We start from the raw sequence: 24,415 nt of genomic DNA on the forward strand, positions 1-24,415 counted from the left end.
GGGTATTCTGGGTGGAAGGGACGGACAGTCAGAGGCTTCGTGGCTTGAAATGTTATAGTGTGTCCAGGGAGTCACAGCCACGTGTGCTTGCCGAGAAGGTGACAGGGAAGCAGGCGTCAGATGACGTTAGGCCCGGTGTCCAGGTGACAGTGTTTGGCCTTTCTCTTGAGAGCACTGGGGAGCCAGACAGTTAAGGAGGGGAGGCAGGGTCAAGTTTGCATGCCAGTCCTTTGGGGGTAGCAGGACCCCTGTTCCACCTTCTGGTAGCGCTCCCTGCTGAGTGCCCCTTTTGTCCCTGCCTCCAGTTCTCACTCCTCTCTGAGGTGAGAGGCACCATTTCCCCGCAAGACCTAGAACGCTTCGACCACCTGGTGCTGAGGCGTGAGATTGAGTCCATGAAGGCGCGGCAGCCCCCAGGCCCCGGGGCTGGGGACACCTACTCCATGGTCTCCTACAGTGACACGGGTTCATCCACAGGCAGCCACGGCACCTCCACCACCGTCAGCTCGGCCAGGGTGAGCTTCCCCTGCCTTGATCCTGGCTTAGTAGCCAGGGCAGAGTTAAGATGCTGGCTTTGGAGTGAGACCAGCTTGAGTTCGAATCCCAGCACCACCACTTACCAGCTGTGTGCCTTGCCTCTCTGAGCCTCAGTTTCTTCATCTGTAAAAACCTAATAGTTGTTGAATGTCTACTGCATGCCAGGCATGGGCTCTCGGGGACAACAGGTGAACAGGAGAGATGTGGCCCTGCCTCCTGGGGCTTGCAGTCTGGGAAGCTGGGGAAGAAAGGTGAAAAAAAAAGTAGGTAATTAGGCAAATAGAAAAAGATCATTAGAATCCTTGGGAATGCCTCTGGCATGGTGCCCACTCCCGCTGGGCACTCAGTAGATGGTAGTGGACGTGGTAACTTGGACTGTGATTTTTATTCTCCTGAAGAGGCCACCCTTTTGTCTCTGGAGCCCAAGCCCAGCTTTACTTTTTTTTTTTTTTTTTTTTTTTCCTGAGATGGCGTCTTGCTCTGTCACATAGGCTGGAGTGCAGGGGCCCAATCTTGGCTCACTGCAACCTCCACCTCCCCAGGTCAAGCAATTCTTCTGCTTCAGCCTCTTGAGCAGCTGAGATTACAGGTGCCTACCACTACGACCAGCTAATTTTTGTATTTTTTGGTAGAGACAGGGTTTTGCCATGTTGGCCAGGCTGGTCTTGAACTGCTGACAACAGGAGATCCGCCCACCTCAGCCTCCGAAAGTGCTGGGATTACAGGTGTGAGCCACTGTGCCTGGCCCCAGTGTGACTTTCTTGTAGACTCACCAGCCCCCTAGCAAAGCATCTGGCCATCTCAGGGTATGGTTCTGCCCCCCTGGATGCCTGGAGGCAAATGAATCCCAGGAGGCCTTTGCAAGGAAGGGGCAGGAGGATATGCCTTGTTACCTGTCTTGGGAAACAACTGGTTATTAGGTCCATGCAGTGGAAGAGTCGGGGCTGGAGGTCAGGAGAGCTGGCTTGACCCCATACTCTCCTCTGTGCCCTTGTTTCTCACCTTGAGGTCATTCATCACCACTCTTCTATGGAAAGGGAGTGGGGAGAGTAATGTTTCTTAAGCAGGCAGTTGCTCCCAGATGCTGAACTGAGAGCTCTTTCTGGAGGAATCTCAGACTGGAGGCAGATACAGTGTTAGCTGTCTTGTTAAAGGGGAGAGTAGAAGCTCAGAAGTGTGCAGTGGTGGCCATGGTTGCAGACACAGGTGGTTAATGAGTGAGGATGAGCTTGCAGCCACCAGGAAATGGCCACCAGGGAGCATGCACCCCTATCTTTTGCAAACTCGAACTCCTAGTGTGACTTTTCTTTAGCCCTGGGGTTCTAGGTTTCTGAAGGTGATTCTTTTATACTCTTTTACCTCTATCCTTCCCATCCTGAGTTGCCATCATTTCCAAGGGTGCTCATTTCCTTCCTGGGATATCCCCACAAGTTGCCCTGCATTCCTCTAGGGCTGGACATGGCTGCAGCAGAGGCAGTTTCATGTTCTGGGACAAGCAGATCACTTCTGGGGCAGGGAAGAGGCTGTCCTTCACCCCAGGCTCTGAGCACATACTTTGATATGGCATTTGGGTGAGGATCTGGTTTAAGGGTGCAGGTCCTTGGCCTGATGACTGTTTCTGTCTAAGATGGGCTTCACTGAGATTGGCCTTGATAATGTTCAGGCCTCAGCAGCCATGAGCCACTGCTCTGAAACCTGGGAAACTGCAGACTGTGCTTCTGCAATGGTCCGTTTAGAATCAGAGATGAAATATCCAGTGAGTGGGGTGGGATGTGTTTCGGTCTGGGAGGCAAGAGGTCTAGGTTTGAGCCCCAGCCTCTCTGGTCTTCAGTTTCTGCATGGATAAAATGGCCTGGGGTCCTTGCTGGTTCTGACTACAGCAGCCCGAAGCCCTGAGGGCAAATCAGGCTGGAGTGCCAGGAGTCGGGTGACTATCATGCCTGGCAAGGGCTCTAGGCAGGGGTCAGTAGCCCCCAGCTCGGCACTGGCCCACAGCGACCTTGTCCCAGCTCTGGGGGCTCTCCCCTACCTGAGAAGCACCATCTGGGGCCAGTCCAGATCCCAGCTGTGGAAGTTGGCCCTGCTCTGCCAGGGGGGCTCTCACTGCAAGTTGGGGCATCCTGGGGAAGGCAGACCTCAGAAAGGCCATAGGATGGTTTTATACAGAGAGTTTTTCGGGACAGATGAAAAGGGTGGTCCTGAAGGTTTACCCCAAGTTTCTGAGGTGGGAGCGACTCAGAATTTGTGACTGTGAAAGTCCATGGCCCACCACGTGGCACATGCATGTCAGGATCAGGACTCACCTAGACCAGGATGAGCTCCTGGAGGTGATTCGAAGAGAAAACTGTGCAAGCAGGAAAGGCAGCGTGGAAAGGGCACTTGAGCTCGCGGTGCCTTGGTTTCCTCTTTTGCAGAGGGGCAGTGATACTACTTCCCCCAGCTTGTTGGGAGGATTAAATGAGAGGATGCCCATGGGTCCAGGGTGAGTAACCTGCTAGCACCAGCATCCCAGAAATGCTGGCCACACCCCGAGGGCAGGTGCAGCCTCGGTTCTTTCGGACCCAGCCCCACCTGGCTGGTGAAAACTACCTGGAGATGGTACCCAGGGCCTTGGGGACCCGTGGAGGCTCTGGAAGGTGCGAGCGAGGCTGAGGGACTGCCACTGCCCCTCTGACCTTCATCCCACCCAGGTGCCCTCCACATGCACAGCCCAGAGCTGCCTTCCACAGATTCAGCTTCTCTGATGTCACAGGGCTTGGGCCTCCCTGAAGTCCAGGCCTTCTCCAACAGAGGCTTCCAAAGGGGGCCCTCCTTGAAGCTCCGCCTTTCGTTAGCAGGTGTGACCTCACACAATTCACTTCCCTTCTCTGAGCTTGTCTTTCTATCTGGGAATAGGGATCCCAGCCCCACCCCAAAGTAAATGACTGTCTCCTGAAGGCCCTTCAGCAGGGACAAATGTCATTTCTTCAGAACAGTGGGGTCTCCCCTGTTTCCTTCAAGGAGGCAGGCAGAATGAAGGGGTGCTGGTCATGGCGGCAGGGTCTTTCCCTCCCCTCTCTCCTGTATTCCTCTCCAAAGCATTCAAGGTAAATAGAAAAGGGGTTTGGAGAATGTGTGGATTTTGCATGTGTGTGTGCACGTGTGTGTTTGGGGAAGGGGTTGTTGTTGTTGCTGCACCCACCCATTCCCTAATATTTATTTGATGTATCTTTTCTTTTTGCCTTTTGCTCATCCTTCCTCCCCAGGAGCGGCTGCTGTGGCTTATAGACCTGATGGAGGTACCGTCCTTCCTGCCAGTGGGGACTGTGGGAGTCCCTTAGCCAGGGGCCGGGGTAGGGGGCTGTGGCCTTTTCTGCCACCCCCGTATGTCTGCACCCAGTCCTGGTGGGGACCAGGGGTTCTTATTGGTGCTGACTGTATTTCCAGGTCACCAATTCATCAGGTTTCCTGGGCTCTGGAGTGAGAATCCCCTCCATTCAAATCCCAGCCCTGCCACTTTCTTGCTGTGAGACCTCAGGAAGTGGTTCCACCTCTCTGAGCTCAGTTTTAGGATCTGTAAAATGAGGATGGTAATTTCTGTGCCGTGATGTTGAGAGACCCCTTGGCCTTTGCATATGCCACATTCTTTCTGTCTGGAACGTTCTTCTCCCCACTTCATATGACCTGACTGTCTCCTATGTGTGCTTCAGCCCTCAGCTCAGAAGCTACCTCTTCCAGGAAGACTTCCCTGATCCTCCCAAGGGGAGCGACTTTCAGGCCAAGACTCCTCTTGCCCCGGGGCTTCCTTTGGTCACAGCTCTTGCCTCATTATGTCCTATTATAAAAGCCTGTACAGGGCCGGGTACGGTGGCTCATGCCTGTAATACCAGCCCTTTGGGAGGCTGAGGTGGGCGGATCACGAGGTCAGGAGATCAAGACTATCCTGGCTAACATGGTGAAACCCCGTCTCTACTAAAAATACAAAAAAAAGTTAGCCGGGCATGGTGGCGGGCGACTGTAGTCCCAGCTACTCGGGAGGCTGAGGCAGGAGAATGGCGTGAAGCTGGGAGGCGGAGCTTGCAGTGAGTGGAGATCGCGCCACTACACTCCAGCCTGGGCAACTGAGCAAGACTCCATCTCAGAAAAACAAACAAACAAACAAATAAAAACCTGTACAGGTTTCCCAGTTACCCACTGTGACTGCTGACTCTTAAGGGCAGCAACCGCATGTGCGGTTACCATTGAGTCCCTATCCCTAGTACTCACACAGACCCGAGCCCATAGTTTGGGCCTTTATTAATAACAATAGTAGCTGAGATTTGTTGGGTGTTCTTTATGGTACTGTGGTAGTTCGTTCCATTCATATCTTCTTTGACTATCCCAGGAGCTAGGAGTTGTGAGTACTGCTGTGATCCCCATTTTACATAGAAAACCAAAGCTCAGAGAGGAGAAGCAACTTGCCCAAGGTTGCACAGCTAGTGAGTGATGGAGCCTGAATTTGAACCCAGGCCTGCTCGACTCTGAGCTCTGTTGTTATCCCTGCCATCTGGCTGTGATTCTTCCCTGAAGGATCTCACCAGCTCCCTGTTAAGCATCATCTCGTCATCTGTCTGCCTCTCTCCTCCCTTCCTCCTCCTTGTCCTTCCTTTCTGTTAACAAATATTGAGTGGCCGGGCGCGGTGGCTCAAGCCTGTAATCCCAGCACTTTGGGAGGCCGAGACGGGCGGATCACAAGGTCAGGAGATCGAGACCATCCTGGCTAACATGGTGAAACCCCGTCTCTACTAAAAATACAAAAAATTAGCCGGGCGAGGTGGCGGGCGCCTGTAGTCCCAGCTACTCGGGAGGCTGAGGCAGGAGAATGGCGTAAACCCGGGAGGCGGAGCTTGCAGTGAGCTGAGATCCGGCCACTGCACTCCAGCCTGGGCGACAGAGCAAGACTCCGTCTCAAAAAAAAAAAAAAAAAAACAAATATTGAGCACTTGCTGTGTGCTATGTACAGTTTGAGGTGCTGCGGTTACAGTGGTGAACACCAAAGAAATCCTTTCCACGATGGAGTTTAGCAGAGAGCCGGAATGCCAGGCAATACAAAGGATATAGATAACTGAAATACACAGTAAGCTAAATGATGACAAGTGCTAGGGAGAAAAATAAAGCAGGTAAGGGGGACTGGAGAGGGGTGGGGTGGTTAAGGAGTGACCCTTGAGTCAAGACGTGCAGGTGGTGAGGGAGAGAGCCGTGCCCACATCTGGGAGAAGAGCATTTCCAACAGAAGCAGCTGCACGTGCAAAGGCCCTGAGGTAAGAGTATGCCTGGAGTGTCAGAGAATTCCAGGCGGCCAATAAGGCCAGAGCAGAGGGAGTACAGGGGCAGACGTGCTGAGGGCTTTGACTTTGACTCTGGGTTAGATGGGAGCCCTTGGCAGGTTAAGAGCAGGAAACTGATGTGGTCTGACTTCGATTTAACAGGATCTCCCTGATTATTGAGAATAAGTAAGAGCGGGTTTTGTACCAAGGTGAACTGGTTCATTCCCAGGAACCAGCCACACCCAGAGGTCTGTGGGCCAAGAAGGGCCTGGGAAGGTCATGCAGCCTGAGTTGCTAAAGATGTGATGACGGGTTCTGGAGGCACCAACTCCTCCTGTGGCCGGGTCAGCCCCTGCCCTGTTGTCTCCTGGGAACCCCTCTTCTCCCCACTCCCACATACAGCAGGCCTCAGATTGGAGGCCCTGCCTTGTGTTCACCTTTCCTCCTCAGGAGTGGCTGCTGTGGTTTACAGACCCAATGGAGGTACCACCCTTCCTGCCTGTGGGGACTGTGGGAGTCCCTTAGCCATGCACACCCATGTTGGCTACATATGTGGCCACAGGACAGAAACTTCCTCCACCTGGAAGCCCTCCTGCAGAGCGCACAGGGCACTGGGACCCATCCTAGGAGTCTGGACCCCCACACCTGTACTCCACTGTCTCTCTCCCAGGCAGTGTGCTCTCAAGAAAGGCCCTCACTCACTCGTGGCCTCAGTCTCCCCATCCGTACAACCACGGCAGACCCCCGTGGCTCCTCCAATTCTGAGAGTCTTCTCCGCATCAGGAGGTGCTGGAAAATATTTGGGGGAGGCACAGCAGGGAATGGCAGCTCTGTGTTCCCACCTCTTCTGTGTGTATTTGAACAAGGACTGCAGCATTCCTCAAGAGAGAGAACGAGCTTGAAAGAATCATCTTTATTCACCCCTAAGTGCCACTCTGTGGTCTGCAACACCACAAATGAGTAAGCTTTTGCTGCAGTAATGCTGAGTAATAACCCCCAAATGTGGACAACAATCCAAACATAACATGGCCAAAATCCCTTCCTGCATGGAGCTCACACACTTCTCATACCTCCGCTAAATCACTTGTCACATTGCTTTAACCTCTTCATGGGTTTCCCTTGCCCGGTAAACAGGGAGAGCTGGTGCAAAATGGAGGCCCAGTAAGCGTGGAGCAGAAACTGGAAGGAACCCAGACACTCCCCGGCCGCCTGCAGGATTATCTTCTACCATGAGGCCTTCTAAACATTCGCCTCCCACATTGTAGGAAAATGTTGTTTGTTCTAGTGTTCACATGGGCAAAGTGACATCAGCTGGCTGGCTATCGATGACCGATATGCCCCAGACACTGGCCCCAAATGGAGGCAGTTTCCATGTAGCCTGAATTCCTCGGATCATGCTGTGTGATTATTGAACCCAGGTTAAATGTGGCTCATTCAGCCGGGCGCGGTGGCTCACGCCTGTAATCCCAGCACTTTGGGAGGCCGAGGCGGGCGGATCACGAGGTCAGGAGATCGAGACCACGGTGAAACCCCGTTTCTACTAAAAATACAAAAAATTAGCCCGTTTCTACTAAAAATACAAAAAATTAGCCGGGAGCGGTGGCGGGCGCCTGTAGTCCCAGCTACTCAGGAGGCTGAGGCAGGAGAATGGCGTGAACCCGGGAGGCGGAGCTTGCAGTGAGCCGAGATTGCGCCACTGCACTCCAGCCTGGGCGACAGAGCGAGACTCTGTCTCAAAAAAAAAAAAAAAAAAAAAAAGAAAAAAAAAATGTGGCTCATTCTGCAGCCATTTCCCCTCAAAGCAGACACAGTCAATCAAAGGAAATCAGATCCAGCTTTCCCCCATTCACAAACTGTGTTGATTTTCCATTTGTCTAATAGAGAGCCAGCCCTGAGCATTTTTTGCTGCCTTCACACAATATCATTTCCCCCCATAAAGATGTTGGCCGGGAGAGCAGAGTGAAAGAAGAAAGGCCTGCCTGTTATTTCTTGAATTCTTCATCTAGTGCCAGCATGCCTGTGGCAGAGGGGCTTAATTGCACAGATTTTGGGATCCCACTAGTGGGTTCTGCTCTCCAGACTAGTAGCTTTGTCACCTTGGGCAGGTGACCTGTGTCTTCGGGGCCTCCGCTTCTGCATCTGTACAGTGGGCTGGTAAGACCAGCTGTCTGTGGGTTGTTGTGAAGATTCAGTGAGATCAGGAGTGGATATGCGGGTGTGGAGTGTGGACAGCCCATTCTATTTCTACTCCAAATGTTGGAAAGGGGCCCTGTATTAATCTGTTCTCACAGTGCTGTAAGAACTACCTGAGACTGGGAAATTCATGAAGAAAAGGGGTTTAATTGACTCACAGTTCTATAGGCTGTACAGAAAGCATGGCTGAGGAGGCCTCGGGAAACTTATAATCGTGGTGGAAAGTGAAGGGGAAGCAGGCACATCTAACGTGGCTGGAGGAGGAGGAAGAGAAGGGGGAAGTCCTACACACTTTTAAGCAACCAGATCACATGAGATCTCACTCGCTATCACGAGAACAGCAAAAGGGAAATCCGCCCCCATGATCCAATCACCTCCCACCAGGTTCCTCCCCCAACACTGGGGATTACAATTCAACATGAGATTTGGATGAGGATATAGAGCCAAACCATTTCAGGCACTGCAGAGCATTATAGAGAAAGGGGGATTGGAGAAGTAAAGGCCAGCCTTGTACTCATGGAGCAAATGCCCTTGAGGTCAGGAGGCAGCAGCTGGGATTTGCCCCGGACTTGACCTCAGGCTTTTTCCACCTGGATTTGAGTTTTTGCTCCAGCCCTGTTATATGCCTGGAAGGAGGCTCCAAGCACCTGCCCAAGGATGCTGGGGACAGGATCCCTGCCCCTGAAGGCCTTACTGTCCTTCTTCCCTTCTCTTGTCCCCCCAAAAGAAGGCGAATGGGGGCAGTGGGTTTTGCTGTCAGCACTTCACTGCATTGGCCTCCTTCTGTGGCCTCTGTGCCTCCCTCCTTGTCTACAGCACAGTGAGCTGGGAGAAGCTCAGGCCTGTCTCAGGCCCCTGCAGCTACAGGGACCCCCTCACTGTCAAGCCAGCTTTTTTTCAGAAACAAGTAGAAAATTGTCAAAGGGCCTTATTTCTCCTCGTGCATCCTGACCTTGGTCCAACCTGGATGGTTTAGAGAATCCTCCTCCATCCATGAGCGGAATGAGAGAGGAACTCCATTTATCCCTTCACTCATGCATTCAGCCACTCCTTCATCTATGCAGCAGCCTTTGTGGAGCATCTCCTGCCTGCCAGGTGCTGAGCCTGCCCTCTTGAAGCTGAGCAGGTCCAGTGGAGGAGGCCACCTCAACTCAAATCATCTCCATAACTCACGCTCTGATAAAGTGGGCTGAAGGGTGGTGTGAGAACATACATGGGCCCCAACCAGTCTGGGGTACTGGGGGAGAGAGGTTGAAGCTAAGATCTGAAGTTGCTGGCTACAGCCAGGCAATAGATGAGGTGAGACAGCTGAGGAGCTGGCCGGGCATGTCGGAGGGCCCTGAGCAGGTAGGCACGTGGCCACTCAGAAGAATGGTAGGAGACCAGTAGGGCTGGAGTGTCAGGAGTGAGGGGTAGAGGGGCAAGGGTCAGGAGCAGGAGGCGTTTGTGTTTAACCCTAAAACCATGGGACACTGTGGAGAACCTTTAGTAAGGATGTGATGTGATCCTGTTTGCATTTTTTTTTTTTTTTTTAAGGAGATAGGGTCTCTGTTGGGGTAGTTCACTACAGCCTTGAACTCCTGGGCTTAAGTGGTCCTCCCATCTCAGCCTCCTGAGTAGCTGAGGCTACAGGTGCACATGTTCCCATGCACAGCTTATTTTTACGTTTTTTTGTAGAGATGAGGGTTTCACTATGTTGCCCAAGCTGGTCTCGAGCCTCTGACCTCAAGGGATCCTCCCGTCTTGGCCTCTCAAAGTGCTAGGATTACAGGCGTGAGCCACCACACCCAGCCATCTGTTTGCATTCTTAAAGCTGCCTCCTCTGTATGGAGAGAGCCCAGAGGTGCAGGGTGGATTCGGGTGACCAGGAGAAGCTGTTGCTCCTGTCCAGATGACCTCCTATCCCCCACCCCAGGAAGCTGCTGAGTGCCCAGAGAGGGCACAGCGAGGATAGTGGGTGTCTTCTCCTTGAGTAGAAGAGCCCACTCCATCCCAGGGAGGCCTCAGCATGTGCCCCCTGCATCTTCCAGAATCATCAGTTTGCCCAGAGGCATTAAAGCCTCTGGGGCTGGCCACAGCTTTACCTGGATCCTGAATAGGACCATTCCTCCCAGCCAGTGCTTTGCTGTCTCTATAGCGGTTTATGGAACACCTGCCTTCCCCTGTGGCAACTTGGGGTTGCTGAAAGCTCTTTCCACCGAACAGAGCCAAGCCCGTGGAGGTCAGAGCCTGTTTGAACATGGGCTGGCCCCTGCTGTCCTCTGAGTGAGGACTTTCCAAGCTATCAAAGGGGAACTTGGACAAAGCACTGACTTAGGACTGGGGTCTTCCTCATTTCTGTGCCATAGACCCCTCTGGCAGGCTGGTGACTTCCTGGGATCCCTTCTTAGAATAGAGCTTTAAATGTTTAAAATAAAATACAGTACATAGGATGACAAATTATATGAGGAAATACCTGATACAATTTTCAGAATATGAAACACATCGTAAAACGTGCTACTTTAGGACAGCAATAACAGGGTCGAGCAGTGGGTCAGTAACTGCTGTAACTGTGAAGCCAAGAGGTGCATAAATGGGAATTTGCGACATCTGCAGCAGCTGGAATGTGACGTGAAAGAACGGTGCTCTCTGTGGGTGACCATGGCCAGTTCCTCTGAGGCTTTGCTTCCTCTGTTAGCAATGAAAGGAAACAGGGCCTTTCAGTTAGAGGTTAATGGAAATGAAGATGTAATGGTTCCCCAAGCCAAGTTCTCAGGTGCCTGCATTCCCTCCCGGGAGCCCTGGTTTCCAGCCTTATCCTGAGGGCTCTGCTTGCCTTAACCTTCTAGAGATTCTGGGTCACTTTCTCTTTCCACTGACGTCCTTTTCCTAAGACCACAGGGAGGGAGGTGCGGAGCAGGTTTCAGCTTAGCAGGAGGAAGCCTGGTCTGTTCAGCAGGGCACAGGCCTCGTTGCAAGGAGGCAGTGACTCCTGCCCCATCTCAGGAGGGCTTCATGCAGAAGCTTCCCAAAGAGCTCCCTACTGTTGTGATTCGGTGATCAAATATGATAGCCAGAACAGACAGGCTGGTAGAAAAGCACAGGGCTGGCCCAGTGTTGAGGCTGTTCCCGTGATCTCAGCCACACCAGCCAGTGTGGGGCCCAGTTAGCTGCTTTCAGGATCATTTCTCTCCCATTCTGCACCTCTGACCTTTCCCTTCAGCCCCCAGACTTACACCCTTACCCTGTGCTTGGAGAGATTGCAGGTCCAATGATCCCCGTCACCACCTGCATGACTGACATTTCCAGGGTCTTGTCCCACAAATCTCTGGCTCCCTGGCCCCTGCCCCTTCACTCTGGGGAGCCCCGCTGCCCCCCAGCAATGCCAGGACTTCCTGGCTCTCCCTGGCTCACATCCCCATCCTTCCATCTCCCTACCCCCGTAGGCTTTCCTGGGGTCACAAGCTCCTCTTCCCAGCCCAGCTCCAGCCGTGCCGCCGGCCTTGCCTTGCTCTTTTCTTTGCTTCCTCAGTTTCTCTCCGTTGCTCTCCGCCTCTGCCTTTTCTGCTGAATCTTCTGTTTTCTCTCTTTTCTGTTATTATCCCTCTGAGTTCTTTCTCCCTCTGCCTTTATCTCCCTTCCTGTCAGCGACGCCTTCAGGCAAAATCTAGGCCCCCACTGGTGACCATCCAGAGGTCTTTGTGACTCAGTGCCTCAGTTTCCCTACATATGGAATGAAGAAAGAACCACTCAGCCTCAGGTCTCTGATGCATTTTGGGGTGGAGGTTGGGGGAGCCTGTTGGCTTGACATCAGAGTGCAGAGGCATGATGAATAACGAACTGGAAATAGCACCTTTATGTAAGAGCCCTCCCATCGTAATGAGGGGAAGGAGGCCTAGAAGCCCGGAATTGGGCTGAGGGGAGGAGAAGGGCTGAGAGGGAGATGCTGCATTTTGCTGAGGTGGCCCCGGGGTGCCCAGGTGGCCTCAGGCTTTGACGTCATGCAGGGGAGCCTTACTGGCCCGAGTCCACACTGCAAAGGTTGCCTCTGCTCATTTCATCCCCTTACAGTTCCCCCAGACCACACGTCTGTGATATCTGGGCCCTGATTGGGCCAGCTCAGGAAATAAGGGGTTCTTTTCTCTGAAAAAAAGGGAATTTCCTGAACTGCCACAGGTTTGAGGAAGGAGGTGGAAGAACAATGGCAGCAGGTCATCTTGGCTCTTATGGGAAGCAGGTTTTTGTCGGGGATATGGAGTCAGGCCTTTTTAATAGAGTTCAGCTTTCTGCCCCATCCTTACTGTGTGACCTTGCACAGGTGACCTTTCCTCTCTGATCTTCAGTCACCTCAGCTGTAGACTGGGTGAAGGGTCGCATCTGGCAGGATTAATGGAGCCACCAGGTCTAGGCCCTCATTGAGGCTCTGGCCTCAGTGGATGCGGGGGGAGGGGGCCCAGGTGGCTGTGATTGTGTGTGGGTGGTGGCGAAAGTAAACAGGCCCAGCTCCTGCATGAGCTCTGACCTTGAGCCTCCTCTGGAAGCCCGTTCCGCAGGCGTTTCTGCTGACGCATCCCCTGGGTTCTTAGCCGGCTGTCTGCAGCTATTTCAGATGCGTAAGGAACATGGCTCGGGGACTCGGGACTCCTGAGTGTCTGGATTCAGCAGATGGAGTCTGGCAGGGCTAGGCTCCGAGGGCTGGGCTCCAGCCCGTCTGCCATTTGCTCCACTTCAGGCCTCCCCAACAGGGCTGGATATTCATCCCTCGTCTACCCCTCACTCTCCCAACCCTCCATCTCCACCTGCCATGCCCCCAGGATGCAGTTAGTAGCAGGGAATGAGGCTGAGGCCAGGGCCAGCTATGACTGGCTTCTCTCTCATTTCCAAGAGGGTTGCTCGTGGGGGCCTCAGGTTCCTATGACATCAGGGTCCTGTCCATTTCTGGGGTTGGGATAGTGCAGCATGGGCTTTGGGGTGACCCAGACCCAGGTTAGATAAACCTGACCTTCTGTAGAATGGTCAGATGACCTTGGACAAGTCACTTCCCTCTCTGAACTTTAGGAGTAATTGATGTGACAAGGGACAATCCTAGTACCTGCCTCACAAGGTCGTTGGGAGGATCAAACGAGGTAATACAAGTAAAACACCCAGCACGGGGCCTGGCACACAGCAGGTCCTTTGTAGTTCTCTAATACCCTTTCCGGGAAAAAGTCATACCCTCCCTGAGCTTCCCTGGAAAGTCATGGCTGCCTGATAAGAGCTTCCTGCGCAGCTGAATGTGCAAAGTCCCTGATGCGCCAGAGCAGGGCAGAATCCGACAGCATTGGTCCCACCACGGACTGTCATCTGAGCCCAACCCCGGCTTCCCCCAGGATCAGCTGCAGGTCAAATTCCTGGGGCAGGGGGCAGTGGCTCCACCTGAGTGTGGCGGCAGAGGCTCCCCTTGTCTTTGCTGTAGATACCTCTGAGGCTCTGACCCCTCTCTGTGCCTCCTGCTGATGCCAGGGCCATGAATGTTGAGCCTGAGGAAGTGATTGCATGGCAATCACTGCCTCACTGTTCACCTTAACGCGCCTGGCTGGACTCCTTCCAGGGAGCATTGGACTCATTATGGTCTTGGAGGAGGGAGGTGGTGTGAGACGGCTGCTGTTCCTTTCCATCCTAGTTGTCATGTGGGCCAGGACACGTCTCGCAGTTCATTCTCTTGCTGGGGCAGATTGCAAGGCCTCCCAATCTCCCGATGCATGTAACAGTCACCTGCCTCGTACACTGTGCCAGGCCCTATTCTGAGTGCTTTGTAAGTGTTAACGTATCTGCTGCATAAGGCAGGTATTGCTGTTAACCTGTTTTACAGAGGAAGGATTTACCCGCCATCACTCAGCTGCAAGCAGCAGAACTGGGTGTGAGCTCAAAGAAGCCTCAGAGGTAGCAGAGCCAGAACCAGTGTCACTAATCAGTGAGTGAGAGAGCAGCCTGATCACCCTCCCCCTTTTGAAAGAATCCCCCCAACCACCACGCACCATGCTTGCATCACAGGGACTGTCAGCAGCAGCTTGCTGTGGGGCAGTCTGCAGTTAACAGGTCAGGACCAAGGTTTGCATGTAAGCCTCAACTTTGTGGGGAGATGGGGGCAGTTGCCCCTGCCTGACTCTGCCCCTGAGGCATCATGAGACCAGATGAGGAGCTCTGAGTTTGCAGGGCTCCTACCCGGAAGGCCCAAGCCAGCATCCCGCGGGTTGAGATAGGGATCTGTGCGGCATGACTGGCTTCTCTCTGTCTTAGGGGTGTGGCGTCAGGAGTGCCTTCTGTCCCCACCTGCTGCCTTCACACTCACTCAAACATTCATTACTGCTCACCGCAGTGACCTGCTGCACCACCCCCCTCAATTCCCTGCCTGCTCTGGCCTCCTCCAATGATGGCTAGAGTGATTGATTGATTCATTCATCCTGCCATTCATTCATGGATTCATCAGTTTGCTTAGTAAATATTTATCCAGCAGCCACTGTTCTGAACACTGAGGAGAGAGTGAGGACCAAGTAGTTGCACATCCTCCCTTCTTAGAGTTTATATCCTATTGGGAGAGACAGACCGTATGCAAAGAGTATAAAGTCAGATGGTGATAGGCGTTACACAGAAAACCAAAGCAGGAGCAGGGGATAGACAGTGGGGCAGTGCTGTTTTAGACAGGGCTCTGCCCTCGCCAAGGAACTAAACAAAGTGAGGGAATGAACCACTGTGTGGTGCAGAGAGAGAGCAGCAGGTGCAAAGGCCCTGGGGCAGGATTGAGTCCTCGATGTCAAAGGAGTAGCAGGAAAGGGCCCAGTCATGTAGGCACAGTGAGTGTGGGGTTTGGAACTTCCTTCAACTGAGATGAAGAGGCCTTGGGGGTCCTGAGCTGCAGAGACCTGACATATGTTTCCGGGATGACTCCCTGGCTGCTGGGTGGAGATGGTGCTCAATGAGAAGGAGAAAAATAAAGAAAGGTGGGGTGGGGTGAGGGGAAGGTTGTGATTGTAGTCGGGGTGGTAAGGGTACACCTCATCGAGGAGGTGACAAGTGCATTAGGTCTTGAAGGAGGTGAGCAACAGCATGGCTCGTGGATGGATAGCCAAGCAGAAGAGTTGCAGGCAGAGACAACAGCCAGTGTGAAGGCTGACATGTCCATGGTGTTCCAGCCTGGCTGGGGAGCAAAGGGGATCTTTGTAGAAGGCAAACTTGACCACATCTCCATGGCAACCCACTGCCCTCAGGCTTAAGTCCAAGAGCTCCATGCTTGACTTCTGTGGAGCTGCTCGGGGATTCTCAAACCTCTTGTCTCCATTCCTGCTTTACACCCTTTCCTCTGTCTGAAACACCTATCATTCCCTTCTTTGCTCTGCTTACTCATAAGACCTAGCTTTGAGTTGTGCCCCGTCCTCCAGGAAGCCTTCCTTGATAACCCCTTCCCTGATTGCGTTATATGCCTGTGTTTGCCCACTGAATGCTCTCTCTGCAGTCGCCCTGTTGTTTGTTTGCTTGTCGACTTACCTCCATTGTCTCTGAGCTACCAATGGCAGGGGTGGTGTCTCACCTCCTCTGTGTCCGCAGCCCCTTATCAGCCTGGAGCTTCAGAGACTGCTCAGTACTGATGAACACTGCAGTTGAGACCTCAGCCAAGTGTTGATGTAGCCATCAGCGTTCTCCAGAGAAAGAGAGGCAATCAGATACACTCTATTGTGTGGGATTGGCCCACACAGTGATGGAGGTTGAGAAGTCCCAGGGTCTGCCATCTGCAAGTTGGAGGCCTGGGAAAGCTGGTGGTTTTGTTTTAATCCAAGTCCAAAGACCCAGTAACCGTGAACTCCGGTATCTGAGGGAGGAGGAGACGGATGTCTCAGCTCTAGAAGAGCACGCAAATTTGCCCTTCCTCTGCCTTTCTGTTCTGTTCAGGCCCGTAGTGGATTGGATGAGGCCCACCCACATTGGGGAGGGTGAGTTTTGCCCAGTCCACCCATTCAGATGCTGATCTCTCCTGGAAACACCTTCACAGACACACCCAGAAATAATGTTTTACCAGCTATCTCGGCATCCCTTAGCCCAGTCAAGTTGACATGCAAAGCTAATCATCACAGTGGTGGAAGCTCTTCTCCATTCTGGGCTCTGGGACAGAGAGAACTGGCTCCCTTAGCCCTCAAGAGAGCCCAGCTCAGAGAGGAGCTCTGATGGGCCCCCCAAAGATGGCCCACAAATGGCCTTTTGGCAGCCCAGTGTCACTTAAGGGGCCATTGGGTTTCTTCTTGTGAATTGGGAAGGGAGGAAAGAAAAAGATGTTTTTTGCAAAATAAGGTCCGTTTAAACCTTAAACCACCACCTTGGGATGAAAACCATTAGAATTTAGAAAAGGGAGAGACTGTCCCCACCCACTTCTCTCTTGCCATTTTCACACCTTCCTGGGATTCATCAGCAAGTGGTGGAGAGAGGCCTTGGGTTTTGGAGGCATGACTGTGTGGAGCACAGCACTCATGGCCAAATCCAGGAATTCCCAGCCCAGGCTGGAGACACCCCAGCATCTCTGGCAGTTCAGGGGATGCCTGAAAGTGATCAGAAAGTCCCAAAGAAAATTTAACTTCAAAGTGACCAGCAGCAATGAAATTGACCTTCATTTTAATGGGTAAAGTGAATTTCAATGAAGTGAGGTATGTCAGGGCTCACATGAACCACATGGAGGTGTCCTAAGACTTCCTCGATTTTGGTGTGCTGGAGAACAAACCAGTTTTCCCTTCTCAGCTTCGGTTTCCTCACTTTGCTTTCTTGTCCGTTTCTAGAACACTCTGGACCTGGAGGAAACCGGCGAGGCTGTCCAGAGCAGTGTCAATGCCCTCCCAGACGTGTCCGTGGTAAGGCCCTGGCTGGCCCTTTGGTTCTGCTCTCTCTGGTGTGCTCAGGCCCTGGAGGCTCTCTCCTCTCCATGACAGCCACAGAGAAAGGACACAGGGTGGCAAAGGAGACAGAGGCCTCTGCCATGAGCTCTCACACCCAGCTACAGGTCTGTGCACGAGCGCACCGTTCTAGCATCTCTAGCAGGCACCAGGATTGCTTGCCTCTGGTGACTTCAGGCAGGGCCGTCAGGCTGACTGGCCACAGTATGACTTTGACCAAGTTTGTTAGCCGCTCTGTGCCTCAGTTTCCCAATCGGTAAAGTGTGGATGATGATCATAGCATACCTACCCCATAAGTATGTGGCATGGAGTAAATTAATGAAAGCCTTTAGGACGGTGCCGGAAAGGCTGTTGGAGCTGTGCAGGTGTCCGGTGTTGACCTAGGCAGAGGGGAATGGTAGTCACAGTGTCCGTAGCTGCCCCTCACCGTGCACTTGCTGTGGCACGGGCACTGTGCTAACAGTATCCACATGGCTTTTGACATCACCACACCACCTCTGCTGGGTAGGTGTGCTTTTCCCCATTTCCCAGAGGTGCACTCAGAGAGGTGTTGTGTCTTGCCTGAGGCCACACAGCACCCCAGCCCGTGTATCCATCTCCTCCTGTCCATTCTCTCTACAGTCCTTTCACACCTCTTGCCTCTGGTACTCAAGATCACCTCCTAAAAAGAAAAGCCAAATAAATGCATTCTTTGTATTTCCATCCTCTTCATACTGTCTCTAATAAAGTCTTGCTCCCTGTGAGAAGCTCTGGCTGATGCCAAGAACTTCAGTTCCCAAAGGTAATGATGCCGTCCCCAGAGACACCCGCCAGGATCCCAACGCTCATCAGCTGCCGAGATGCAGGGGAGAAGTTTTCCACTCAGGTGTTGCATTATTCAGAGCAGCGTGGCCAAGAGCAGTTAGAGTGGGGACAGAATTCCAGTCGGGCCTGGCACCACTCAGCTGCTCGGCCTCCCCTCTTCTAGGCGTGATGGGTTCTGACTCCTTCTCTACCTGTTGGGTCTTTTGGCAGGATGATGTCAGATCCACCTCCGAGGGGCTGTCAAGCTTCAAGCCACTGCCTCCCCCACCACCTCTGGCCCAAGGCAACGACCGCCCACTAGGCCAGCCAGGGAAGCTGGGGAGAGAGGACCTCCAGCTGCCTTCCTCCACGCCTTCCTGCTCTGGCACTGTCTTCTCAGCTCCACAGAACCGTAGCCCGCCGGCAGGCACCGCACTCACCCCAGGGACCTCCTCTGCCCAGGACTCGCCCTCCTCCCCCGTCTATGCCTCCGTTTCCCCTGCCAACCCCAGCTCCAAGAGGCTGCTGGATGCCCATCTGGCCCTGGTCAACCAACACCCCATCGGCCCCTTCCCGCGGGTCCAGTCACCCCCGCACCTGAAAAGCCCCTCTGCAGAGGCCACAGTGGCTGGGGACTGCCTTCCACCGCCATCGCCCTCTGGCCACCCGGACCAGACAGGCACAAACCAGCACTTTGTCATGGTGGAGGTCCACCGCCCCGACAGCGAGCCAGACGTCAATGAAGTGAGGGCACTGCCGCAGACGCGCAGTGAGTACAGCAAGGCCAAGCTCTGTGGTCCTTGGGGGGTCCCTGTCCTCTCCGGGTCAGTCTACCTGATGACACAGTGAAGGGTGGGACCAGCTACTTGTTGAGGGGGCTCAGGGCCAGAGTGGTGAAGGGAGTTGGAGGCGCCAGTTTGAATCCCGGCTCTGCCACTGACTAGCTGTGTGACTGTGGACAAGCTGCCATCTACACCTTGCTTTCCGCATCATAAAATGGAGATAACAGTGACAATCCTGCCAGGTTGCTGCGAGGGTTGGGGCGCCTTCTCTAGCTCCCCCTACCCTGGCCACCCTGCGTTCACCAGGAAGACTGAACTCGTGGAGGGCAGAGGTGGCTTCTCTTCCTGTCCCCCGCGGCCTGGCCGGGAGTAGATGCTGGGGTGAAATGAAAGGTGGAAACTGAAGTGGCAGTCTCTGGATCCCTGACAGGTCTAGGGTCAGGGTGCAGGAAGAATCTTGGGGAGACCAGATGATGCTGTGCCCCGGTTTGCTAGAGGACATGGGCTGGGGCGTAGAGGGAAGGGCAGAGCCTTCTTCCCCACCCTGAAAGCTGTGGCCGGCCCTCCTGTGAGTTTGGAGCATTTTGTTGGATTTTGCTGCCATCTTGTGGCTACAGTGGTACATGGGACCCATAGGACGTTCCCTGAGTGCCTGCACAGACCAAGATGCAAAATGCAGGGCCCTGGCGCTCACGGCTTAGTGAGGGCAGGCAGCTGAGGGAGAGCAGGCAGACAAGGTGAGAAGACCCAGGGCTGTCACTGATGGATCACTGCTGCCTCTAGAGCTGGCACTGAGCTGGACACACAGGGATAGTAAGAGCTGACAGCCGCACTAACAATAAGCACTTTGTATGTGCCAGCATTCAAAGGGCTTTGCCTATGGTATTAACTCATTGAATCCTCCCAGTAGCCCTATGAGGTTGGTACTATTATTATCCCCATTTTACGAATGAACAAACTGAGACATAGAAATTAGTCATTTCTGGCTGGGTGCAGTGGCTCATGCCTGTAATCCCAGCACTTTGGGAGGCCGAGACGGGCAGGTCATTTGAGGTCAGGAGTTTGACCTCAGGAGCCTGGGCAACTTGGTGAAAGCCCCATTTCTACTAAAGATACAATAATTAGCCAGGTGTGGTGGTGAGCACCTATAGTCCCAGCTACTCAGAAGACTGAGGTGGGAGGATCGCTGGAACCTGGGAGGTGGAGGTCGCAGTAAGCCAAGATTGCACCCCTGGACTCCAGCCTGGGCGACAGAGTGAGAAGCTGTCTCAACAACAACAAAAAAAAAAAAAAAAAAGAGAGAGAGAGAGAAAGTAGTAATTTCTAGCTTACCAAGAAAAAAAGAGAAATTCCGCCACCCCTGGCCTGAACCCCTGCACGGCCGCTGCCTGAGCCGAGTGGTGGGCAGTCAACGCACGCTGCTTCACTGTGTGTATCACAGCCGGGCCCTGAGTTTGAAACCCTAGATCAAGAACCCACAGCCTGGAGCCAGGCAGGCTAGCACAAGTCTATTCCCTTGACTGCTCCATTCTATACATCAGATCTATGAGTTTTTACAGTCACCCCAGTGGTTAGGCACCATCATTTCTGTATTAGAAGGAGAACATAGGAGGCTTAGAGAGGTTCTGTTACTTGCCCAGGCGTGCACAGCTGGTCAGTGGGAATTCAAAGCTGACCTGCCAGACTCCAGAGTGTGTGTTCTTAACGTAGGATCTCACACTCAGGGGCCGGGCTGTTACACACATAGTGAAGCTGACTGGTGGCTGGAAGGCATGTGCCCGCCACTCGGCTCAGGCAGGGGTCGCGCAGGTGTACGGGCCAGGTGTGGCAGAATTTCTCTTTTATTCTTGGGAAGCTAGAAATTACTTACATGAAATCTTCTAATTTGAATGTGTTGGTTCATCATTAAAAATTGATAGCATTATGTGAGTTTTAAAACAAAGATAACACCCACATCCGTGTGCTGGGTTTGCCTCCTGACCTCTGTTTTAATCGTTACGCCAGTGGCTGAGAACTGGGAGATCCAGGCAGATGTCTTGGAAGTCACAGCCTTCGGGCCAGGTCTGGTTGAAAGGACAGGTCCTGAGTAGGTGGAGAGGGTGGCAGGGAGTGGACCTGCCCTCCAGCGCCATGATCTCTTCCTTCCTTCCCCCATCTTTACCTGGGGAATTCCCAAAGCCTTCCAGCCTCCATCTCCATCACTGCCTCCAGGCAGCCCTCCCTGACCCCAGCTATATAAGCTGCTTCTGTCTTCCTTTTCCCCTCTCCAGCAGCCTCTACGCTCTCCCAGCTTTCAGACAGCGGGCAGACTCTAAGCGAGGACAGTGGTGTGGATGCTGGCGAGGCAGAGGCCAGTGCCCCAGGCCGAGGCAGGCAGTCGGCGTCCACCAAGAGCAGGAGTAGCAGGGAGCTGCCTCGGAACGAGAGGTCCACAGACGGGGCCAACAAACCGGTGAGCCAGGAGGAGGAGGATGCAGAGGGCCGAGAGGAACATGGGCCCCAGGTACAGAATGGGAGGTCCCCGGACCTGGCCTCAGCTTGGCAAGTGACCACAAGGGGAGGTAGTGAGCTCCCCATCACTGAAGGGATTTGGATGTCCCAGTGGAGCACTGGATTAGGAATCTGGAGGCCCAGTTTCAGCTCTGTCTTTGCACTGACACTAGGGGCTGAGGCTGAGGTTGGTCTTGGGAATCTTTTTTTTCTTTTTTCTTTTGAGATGGAGTCTCGCTCTGTCACCCAGGCTGGAGTACAGTGGCACCATCTCAACTCACTGCAAGCTCTGCCTCCCGGGTTCACGCCATTCTCCTGCCTCAGCCTCCCGAGTAGCTGGGACTACAGGCGCCCGCCACCATGCCCCGCTAATTTTTTGTATTTTTAGTAGAGACGGGGTTTCACCATGTTAGCCAGGATGGTCTCGATCTCCTGACCTCGTGATCCGCCCGCCTCGGCCTCCCAAAGTGCTGGGATTACAGGCGTGAGCCACCATGCCCGGCCAGTCTTGGGAATCTTTAATCTCCCCTCAGTTTTGACATGGCCAGGTGGCTGAGACAGTCTTCAGAGTCAGGCCCGGATTAAAGTCCTGATGCCGCCACCAGGCAGCCTTAGGCAAGCTCCTTAACCTCCCGAGCCTCAGGGATTTTGGTGAAGATTAAAGAGCCGAGAACACAAGTGCTTGGCTTGGCGTGTGGCATGCCTGAGGCTCCCGACACAGGGCTGGAGCCGGAGCTCTGCTGACCCAGGGAGGTGTCATGGCCCAGCCCAGCCCAGCCCCCTGGCCAGGCCTGCCAACTGCGAAGGCCTCAGTGGTGTCTTTCCTCACACCCACAGCCTGGACTCCTGGAGCCCACGTCCACTCTGGTCCGTGTGAAGAAAAGTGCGGCCACCCTGGGCATTGCCATCGAGGGTGGCGCCAACACCCGCCAGCCCCTGCCTAGGATTGTCACTATTCAGGTATGTCCCCGGGGCCCCACTTGCCATCTCTCCCTAACCACGAAAGGCCCTTTCTCAGCATCTCCAGGGTTTTGCGACTCCCATGGGTAACACAGCACTCCTAGGCTTATGTCACCTTTGATCTTCTGGGCCTCAATTTTCCTAATCTGAGCAGTGGACACCCAGATTGTAGCTGCCTGCTTGGCAGTGTTAGGACTGACCCAGTGGGTGGTCAAAGCCAGGCCTGTCTAACCCTTGGGCACCCCATGCCCTGTGTCTCCTCCCTGCAGAGAGGCGGCTCAGCTCACAACTGTGGGCAGCTCAAGGTGGGCCACGTGATCCTGGAAGTGAATGGGCTGACGCTTCGGGGCAAGGAGCACCGGGAGGCCGCCCGCATTATCGCCGAGGCCTTCAAGACCAAGGACCGTGACTACATCGACTTTCTGGTCACTGAGTTCAATGTGATGCTCTAGAGGCCAAGGCCTGAGGGCCTCCCACCACTACCCAGCCCCTGGTTCCAGTCCCTTCCCACCGTTGGCTTCATCAAGCTCCTTGCCGGGTTGGGGCTGCACGGCCAGGGTAGCAGGAAGACATCCCCCCTCCATCCCAGCCCACTGGACCAGAACTGGGAGAGGAAGAGAGCAGGGCAAGGCAAATAGAAGGTCAGGTCAGGAACTGGTGCTGTACTGGGTACACAGTAGGCGCCCAAGACAAGTGGGTTGCAAGACAGGAAGAAAGGAAAAGGAAGGGCAGAGCGCTGGTTTCTCCAGGTTGGGTTGGGGGCACTACTGTCCCCCCTCCAGTTAGGACCCAGCCCATCCCCAGATGCCTGAGCCTTTGTCCAAAGTGAAGTCACTTGAGAGTTCGTGGACACGGCCCCCAACCAGGGGGAGTCTTGCAGGACCTTTAGTGCCACAAATAAGCATCGAGCACCTCCCCATTCACACCCCCATTCCTCCTGGCTCCTTATCCCCCGTGGTATTTATTATTTATTTCCCTCCCCATGCCCCTGGGGACCCCAAGGCCCCAGCTTCCCTCTGCACCCCCAGCCTATCCCAGAGGCCTTGCAGGTGACCAGCAGTGTCATTGTATTTATATACAGAGCTTATGACTTTAATTTTTCAATAAAGAAATCTGAACAAGGTTAGAGGCCAGCGTGCTGTGTGGTCTACCTGTGTGGCTGGGGTTTCCATGTGGGGAGAGGAGTGGACAGGACAGGTGGGATCAGTCAGAGCACCACAGACCACCACCCTGCCTGCCCCCATGGCTCCATTTGGGATACACGGTGGGGTGTGCAGGGGTGCTTGAGCCACACTCACATCTTGGAGCCTCTTACTTGAAGGCTTGAGGGCAAAACTTGAGTATTTACAGATAATATTTTTAGATTAAAACCCACAAGTGTATTATGAGGCAGAATGCACAATGTGCATGAATGTTTTAAATCCCAGATGCTGCCAGAAGCTGCCTGAGAGATAAGGATTTGTACACAAGCAATCATCAAGAAGTGCCCTCAGGGGGGACCAGCAAGGACGTCAGGAAGCAGGACAGGGAAGGGGAGGAAGCCAAGGGAGGGTGAGATTTCAAGCAAAGTCTGCAGAGGGCAGCTTCAGCCTGATCCCAGGAGGATCCCAGGGCGTACACTAGGCCTAGAGTTGTCTCCACTCAAGGCCAGAGGGCCGGACTTTCATGCCTGTCAGACTTTGGACAAAGCCTACAGGGAGAGGCCATAAATTCCCAATCACTTCCTGCTCTCTACCTATGTGAGCCAAGCTGTTTCAGTAGCCAAGGGCAGCGGGTGTCAGAGCAAAACATATGGGATGGGCTCGGAGGAAAAGGTAGCAGACATGGTCTACTGTATGGCCTCAGTCCCGGCCCCAGCACTCATTCCTTCTGTCCTCAATATTTGTCTGGAAGATGGAAGAGTTTGAGAAATCTTGCTTTGTCCAGGCCTATGTCCAGAGTTCCGTCAGAGGTGGGTTAGGGACAGTTGGTTCCATGCTCTTGTCCCAGATCCTGTTCTTAGCTGTCCTTGTTCTCTTTCCAGCCTGGGCAGACGACCTGAGACCTGAGCCATGGATTCCCCTGAGGCAGCTGGTGTTTCAGAAGGCACCCCTGCCATCCCCCCACAGGGTGCTGTGGACCCTCTGCAGAGAATGACCCCCCACCTAGCAGCAGGAGGGCTTTGTTAGGCCTCAGATTTCCTGCCATTCAACTCCAAAGCTTGTGTGGTCATGGGCAAGTAATTTTACCTCTCTGAGCCTCAAGTTCCCCATCTGTAAAATGGGTTTGGTAGGCTAAATAATGGCCCCCAAAGATACCCAGATTCAAATCCCTGGAACTTTGGAATGTTACTTTATATGGCAAAAGGGACTTTGCAGACATGATTAAGTTAACATCTTGACATGGGGTGGGCCCAGTGTAATCACCGGACTCTTATAAATGGGAAGCAGAGAAAGATGTAACAGAAGAGGACAAGGTGTGATGACGGAAGCACGGGTTGTTGCAGTGAGAT

At 53.6% G+C, this 24,415-nt stretch overlaps 1 protein-coding gene across 23 annotated transcripts in view; it reads left to right on the forward strand.

Moving 5' to 3' along the window:
• WHRN (whirlin) overlaps positions 1-23,057 on the forward strand; it is a 102,117-nt gene extending 79,060 nt beyond the window's left edge. For 6 of the 23 annotated variants that reach the window (XM_065530161.1, XM_074016721.1, XM_074016720.1 and 3 more), the window contains 5 exons: positions 16,796-16,867; positions 17,924-18,461; positions 20,745-20,926; positions 21,802-21,924; positions 22,194-23,057. In XM_065530161.1, the coding sequence (XP_065386233.1) occupies positions 16,796-16,867; positions 17,924-18,461; positions 20,745-20,926; positions 21,802-21,924; positions 22,194-22,376 (1,098 nt within the window). In that variant the 3' untranslated portion in view covers positions 22,377-23,057. Of the gene's footprint in view, positions 1-305; positions 516-3,782; positions 3,816-16,795; positions 16,868-17,923; positions 18,462-20,744; positions 20,927-21,801; positions 21,925-22,193 lie in introns of all 23 variants that reach the window. The other 17 variants (XM_045373718.2, XM_065530160.1, XM_065530159.1 and 14 more) reach the window with 5 other exon arrangements.
• Positions 23,058-24,415: the final 1,358 nt, after the last annotated feature.

The sequence above is a fragment of the Macaca fascicularis genome, chromosome 15 (assembly GCF_037993035.2).
Source record: "Macaca fascicularis isolate 582-1 chromosome 15, T2T-MFA8v1.1".
Taxonomy (NCBI): Eukaryota; Metazoa; Chordata; class Mammalia; order Primates; family Cercopithecidae; genus Macaca; species Macaca fascicularis.